The sequence below is a fragment of the Octopus bimaculoides genome, chromosome 7 (assembly GCF_001194135.2).
Source record: "Octopus bimaculoides isolate UCB-OBI-ISO-001 chromosome 7, ASM119413v2, whole genome shotgun sequence".
In the NCBI taxonomy this organism is placed as follows: domain Eukaryota; kingdom Metazoa; phylum Mollusca; class Cephalopoda; order Octopoda; family Octopodidae; genus Octopus; species Octopus bimaculoides.
In genome coordinates this window covers 39712632-39719446 of record NC_068987.1, presented here as the reverse complement: position 1 = coordinate 39719446, position 6815 = coordinate 39712632, and the positions used below count along the sequence as shown (strand labels likewise).

Here is a 6815-nt window from a genome sequence, read left to right as displayed (position 1 = left end):
TATCAGGAACATTGCTTGTTGCTTGTTTGGTTTGCATCGATGTTTTCCATCAATTCACTAAATTCTCCCTTCCATGGTGTGCAAATAATAATCATTTTTTAAGTAACTTCAAATCTGGTAACCCCTAAAAAATTAGTAAATTCGATTTCCATTGCTGTAGCCTAAAATATAATAATTACGGAATTCTCCTTGTGATAGATTAAGTAAACAAAGAGGTTTCTATTCATATCTACTACATAATCATCCCTACGACAAAATAATAAATATAGAAGATTATTATTAGTTAATTTAAACAATTGAATTTTTTATACCAACTAATTTAAATAGAGAAAAGAGTTGCATTGAAGATGTAATTGTTTACATATTTTTGTTGTAGTCAGATGTAGGAGAAGACTTAGATACTTAATTATATACATGGTACTCATTTGTTCCAATTGTTACATATATTACAGTATTCAGCAACACATGATATTACATTATAGATGCAATTACTAAATGTAGCTTATAGAGCCAGCATCTTTGTTAATATATGGTCAGTCATACAAAAAAGAAATACAAGTCAGAGACAAGCAGCAACCAAATTTAAACACACCAGAGGCACATTCCAGAAGGAGAGGGGGGAATAGATGAGATAAGTAGGTAAGCTGATCAACATAACCTTAGAGTGAACTGGTGTTTGTATCGGTAGGTGTTAGTTACTGGATGTAAAATGCTGGTTTAAGCATGGCATCGACAGTCACCAAATAGTGCTCAGAGAGATCAGAATTGTAAACTTCAATTTCTTTATCAGGATGGTATAGTTCAAAGATTGAAAAGTCAGCGAGGTGAACAATTGAAATCGAGTGGGTATGGAAACAAACAAACAAAGGATAACAGGTATTGGAAGGATTGCCTTTTATATAAAAAGTTGTGTACAATTTACATGATATAATTCATATCTTTACAGCTGTTTCAAATGGTAAATGGTTGGTCATATAGATATATATATATATATATATATATATATATATATATATATATATATATATATATATATAGAGAGAGAGAGAGAGAGAGAGAGAGAGATTATAATCGAATAATTACTGTGAAGCATTGTGTAGAATATATTGTATAAAGGAGCATGGGTAAGGCCAAAACAATGCGAAGTAAATGCAAGGTAAATCACAAAAAAACAAATATGTGAATTAATGTAGACTTACTAATGTGGTGCTCCAGCATGGCCACAGTCAAATGACTGAAACCAGTAAAAGAATATATATATATATATATATATATATATATATATGTCTTTGCCTTTTTTGTTCTTTCTTTTAGAAAACAAGATTGGTTGTGGCTGCAAGGAGATCTTTATCGTAGTAAAGTGAAAGACTATGACAAACTTTATGAAAATAACTGTGTCTCCAAGATTATGTCTGCTGTTGATGGTATGAAGCTACATGATGTTGGTATACCTGGTTTTGAAAACGACAGCAAATCACTTGATGTTTATGAAGATGATGAAAATGGAAATCAGGTTAGTTGTATTTCTTTTTTTATTGGATACTGGCTGGAATTTGTATGATTTGGATGAACTTACTGTATAGCTTGTGTTTGAGAAATATTGACTTCTTAGTGCACAAGTTATTAGGAAAGGGTGTAGCCATTTTGAATCAATATCATTGCAAAACTGGTATTTATTTTATCAACACTAGAATGCTAGAGGGAATGAAAAGCAAATATAGCCATTTGCAGAGTTTGAACTTGGAATGTAAGTATTTTTACATTTAATTTTTGCATCTGTTTTTTTTTTTCCATACTACCATGGGTTGAATGAATATATTATTGAGACATTGATTTACAGCTGGGTGTCCTTCCAGTCACTAACCCTTGCTTGTTTTATAACTGAAAGACATCTTATTCCATGTCTTCAAAAGTGCAAAGCCAGCAGAAATGATTTTTGAAGACCATTCTCACATGCACACTCACACTTACACATACACGCATGCACACACACACACACACACACACACACACACACACACACACTCTGATGAGTTCTTTCAGTTTTTGTTTATCAAATCGTCCTTACAAGCATGAAGTTGGCCCAGGACTACAGTAGAAGTCACTTACTGATTAGTGCTACATAATGGAACTGAACTTGAAATGGTCTGAAGCAAATTTCTTAACCATACACCATACCTGCTCCTCACATTTAGTACAACAAAACTGGATGTTGTGTCCATAATTCTCCCATTTGTGTTGCTTCAACACTTTTATTTGAAACTATTGGTTATTGTTCTTTAAACCTAGTTGAAGCCAGATCCAGCAGATATATCATAAAAGGTAATCCATCTGTGATTATCCACTCTTTTTATTACATCATCTAATCCAAGACTACATTATCCTATATAAATTCCTTTTCTAAGGTCAAGTAACTGCAAAGTGACTGTTATTATTGGCGCATAGCAACAGTGATTTCATCCATAGAGGATGCAAGTGTTTAGAGGAAGGATACTGATGAGAATTGATATCAGTACATACCAAGTACTTAACACCAGAAAAAGCTTGCAAGTTAAAGTTGAAAAAAGTTTAAATTTTAGAAAAAGCACTTTAGCCTGGTGCTTTCTCATTTTTGCCACTTTTGCTGCTTTCTTTGCATATTTGAACCTATCAATTTATTATTTGTATTTTTTTATCAAACTTTTTCACTTTTTATGCCATGTTCTGCATTCTATAATTGTTCTTTTTATGGAGAAAAACATTGGTCATTATTTCTATAAAAATAGAGTAATATTTTAAAGATACCTTCAAAATAGAAGGGCAAATTTGATATCTTGTAAAATCAATGCATTGGTTTTGATTTCAAATCTAACTAAGGTTAATTTCTCTTTACATTTTCCCATGGTTGATAAAAAAATACTAACAATATATCCTGGCAACACTTTTATTATTGTTTTTACATCTAAATGTCAAACCAAAAGAAAAAGGAAGGAAGTAGAAAAGCAAACTCCAATGTGATTTCTTATAAGGGAGTTTTGGGTTTTCTTTTTTGCAATAATTCTATTATGAAATAATGTGTATTGAAATTATTAGTATTTAACTTGTACATTATGAATTAACTTGAAATAAAGATTCAAAAAAGTAAACTAGTTTATTTTCAGTTATTAAAATTTTAAAAAAAGAAATTTTTTTTGTTATTAAAAAAGATAGTCCATACTAAATAGTCTTAGAAGTCAGCCTTCATTTCTTTCTTGATGAAAGACCCATAGAAAATGTTAAAATTCACCTCTCCACAACACCTGAACTACTTATTCACTTTTCCAACTTCACAGTATATTTAGTCATCCAGATTATGTCAAATTGATATTACCAACAATATCTTGTTTCTATTTCTACCCAGAAATATTCTTCAAAAAGTAGAAGTAAGCTTAGTACCCAAGGAGATAAACTGAACCAAATAAAGGCTCAACGCAAACACACTCGGTCAACTACAACTGGAACTATTTCGTAAGTATTTTGAATTCTTTTCAAGAAAAAAATTTGTTCACTGCATATTTTAACTAGAAGACTATGCTAAATCTTTCACAGCTATTTCCTTATTGTTCTTGTTCCTATTAACAAAAGTGTTCATATTAAAATTAGAGTAAGTGCATAAGGTGTGTTATTAATTCAAATTTAACAAATATATTTGTTTCCTTCATTAATGTCTTTTTCCCCCATTTATGAATAAAGACTTTTTTATCAGTTTGAAACTTTAGATCATTTCATTTTGCTTACAGTTAATGCTTTTGTTTTATTCTAATATTGTTGTTGAATTTAGTGAAATCATTTTTCTAACCCTCACACCTGACAACTGAATTATTGTTTAACTGTTCTGGCATTTACTTCACTGCTATGGATTTTGGATTTTGTCTAACAGTTAGGTGAAATGGTGGTGTCATTCCTTAACAGTGCTCAGGTCTGATGCCATTTTTTTCTTTTTTCTTTTATATTTTATTTGTTGTGTTACCAGTTCCAGTGAAACGAAAGTACATAAGCGGCCATCAAGCCAGTCATTCAAAGCATTTGGTCTGAAGAATTCACAAGGCTTTGTATCTCCATTAAAAACCTCAAGAGTTGCTGCTGTCAATGCCAATAATTTGGTTAATTCAGCAGTTGTGTCCTCATGCAGTACCACGAATAAACGACTGACCCGTTTATCAACACCAACATCTCAGAATCACAGTGCCAAAAGGTTGGTCAGATGATAGACTTATCAAGTTAAACATTGGCCGTTCATTGTGTAAGCTTTCACTCCTTCATTTACTGGGAGCACACAGATTGTTGTCAGTATTAGACAGCTTATCCCTTTTGTGGTTGTCACTGTAACTTTGGTACCTGATGCATCATGAAATATGAACTTCCAAATCTTATCCAAAAAGTAGATTTATTCCAATGCTTTTGTTCTCATTGATGTAGCATGCTCTCCTTAGATTACTTTCACTGTGTTGTATTTTTATTTATTTTCATTGCAACTCCATATATATTGTTTTGGAAAATCTGCTTTCAGTAACAATACTAAGTGATTATTATGTCATTTTCTTGGGTTATAATGGTAAAAAGCACTAACTATTGTTCTGTTAATTATTATCACAATTATTTCTGGAAGTGGATTTATCTCTATACTAATTATCTTCATTAGGGTGATGGTTACTGACAGTAACATAAGCAAATATTTTTATGTATCTGTGTGAATTCTTTGTTTTTAAGATATATGGTTCACAACTGAGGTACTGCTTCATTGTGCCACGCAGTAAGGGGTCAGCTGTGATGATACATTTTAATAATACCTGACTACAAACTTGTAGCAGTGGGACACTAATTGATTTAATTGTATAACTGGTATATATAATGGCATATTCATTGATGTATATATATTATTGTAATATAGCTGGTATACTTATGTATATCATCATCATCATCATTTAAGGTCTGTTGTCCATGCTGGCGTGGGTTGGATGGTTTGGCTGGGCTGGCACGCTGAAAGGCTGTTCCAGGCTCCAGTCTGATTCGGCATGGCTTTCTACAGTTGGATGCCCATCCTAATGCCAACCACTCTAAAAGCTTTTATGTGCCACCAGCACAGGTGCCATTTGCATGACACCAGTATCTGCCACCAGCACAGGTGCCATTTGCATGGCACCAGTATCTGCCACAACTGCGATCTTGCTTGGCTTGATGGATCTTCATCTCAAGCACAACATAATGCCAGTCATTGAGTATGACTCTTTCATGAACCACCTGATTTGCAATACAGGTGACTAGACCATAACCTACACCACTGGACATTTTAAGCATCTCAGTGGTGATTCCTGATGGGCCAGGGGCTTTCCCTCTCTTCATACCCTTAATTGCTTTATCTACCATGGTACTGTTATTTCAGATACCTGGTCCCTCGGTTGGGTCAACATTTGGCAGACTCTCCTCCTCCCATTCGTTCTCCACATTCAGAAGTCTTTCACAATGGCACCTCCAAGCCTCTTTCTTTTCCAAATCATTAAAAGCAAGTGCACTTTCATCCATGCGGACACATTTCTCTCCTGTGACATCGCAGTTTTCTCTCACACGGTCTTGCAATCCAAAATACTTCAGTTCGTTGGTCCTCATGGCACTGAACATAGGCAAACTCCTTCTTTTCTGCTTCTCCCTTGGCTAGATATACTTGCCTTCCAGCTTCCCTTCTGGCTGATACAGTTCCCTGCTGCCCCCACTCTTCCAGGCCTGTTTCTTTGCTCTAATGGCTCTGTCTACGGTATTGTTCCACCACCACGTTGTCCTAAGTTTGGAAGAGACTTTTCACCAGCTACAGAAATCTATCTGGCTAGCAGAGTCAACTGATTGATAGGTTATCAGGTGACTGGCTGGCTTCCTGAAGTTGGTGTTGCAGATCAAAAGGTTATTTGCATCACAGAACTCCAGTAGCCTTCTTCCTTCTTCATTTCAGGAACCGATTCCATGGCCCCATGAGCACCATGGTATATACCGGGCTGCCATCTGACATGCCCATTGAAATACCCAGCCATAAAGATGAGATCATTGTCACTTGTCTTGGAGGTAGCTTGCAGAAGAATATCATAAAAGTGGTCCTTCTGTTCATTTGGTAGGCCTGCTTGTGGGGCATAGGCAGATATAATTGTAACTATACTATTCTACAAGATTAACCTGAGCTTAAGTACTCTATCACATGCTCTAACTACCTCTATGACCTTATCCTTCCATTTCTTAGCAAGGAGTATGACCACAACACCTACTCCATTACTGTTACCTTCCCAGAAGATTTTATACCTATGTGTCTTGCCTGTAAGGAACCTGGCTGAAGCTTCTCTCCACTTAACCTCTTGGATGCAACATGCATCTCTACAATCTCGTTAGATCTACATTTCAGTGTACCTACATTTACAGTGCCAACTCTGAAAACTTGGAAAGGGATGTGGGAGGGAACATGGGAAGGAGAGATGTTATTCAGCACCTGGAAAGGATGTCCGTGATCGTTTGATACCAGATGTGTCATAACAGTTGCTCTCGCTTTTAACCTGTCGTCATTCAAACAAGTTAAAATTGTTGCCTTTTTTGGGGATGGGAGTAAGGTAAGCATTGTAAATATCAGTGTTACTGCAGCTGCAAATATAGATATAAATATGCCAATGTTAAATTGAGTAAATGTGCTGCTATTTGGTTGGGTTAGTCCATTATATATATGTATGTGTGTGTGTGTGTACATTTATATATATGTGTATGTATATGTATGTTAGTATGTATACATGTGTATACACATGTATGTGTGTATGTATATATAT

General features: G+C 34.7%; 1 protein-coding gene across 19 annotated transcripts in view; it reads left to right on the top strand.

Annotated features, from left to right (window-relative positions):
• The window catches only part of LOC106880867 (dual specificity protein phosphatase CDC14A), a 385993-nt gene that overhangs the window by 253738 nt on the left and 125440 nt on the right, over window positions 1–6815 (top strand). For 14 of the 19 annotated variants that reach the window (XR_008264591.1, XR_008264589.1, XR_008264593.1 and 11 more), the window contains 3 exons: window positions 1315–1513; window positions 3380–3486; window positions 3992–4213. Coding sequence is in view for 13 of the 19 variants with exons in the window: in XM_052969515.1 (XP_052825475.1) it covers window positions 1315–1513; window positions 3380–3486; window positions 3992–4213 (528 nt within the window). In the remaining 6 variants the exon portion in view is untranslated. The remainder of the gene's footprint in view (window positions 1–1314; window positions 1514–3379; window positions 3487–3991; window positions 4214–6815) is intronic. The other 5 variants (XR_008264594.1, XM_052969523.1, XM_052969521.1 and 2 more) reach the window with 1 other exon arrangement.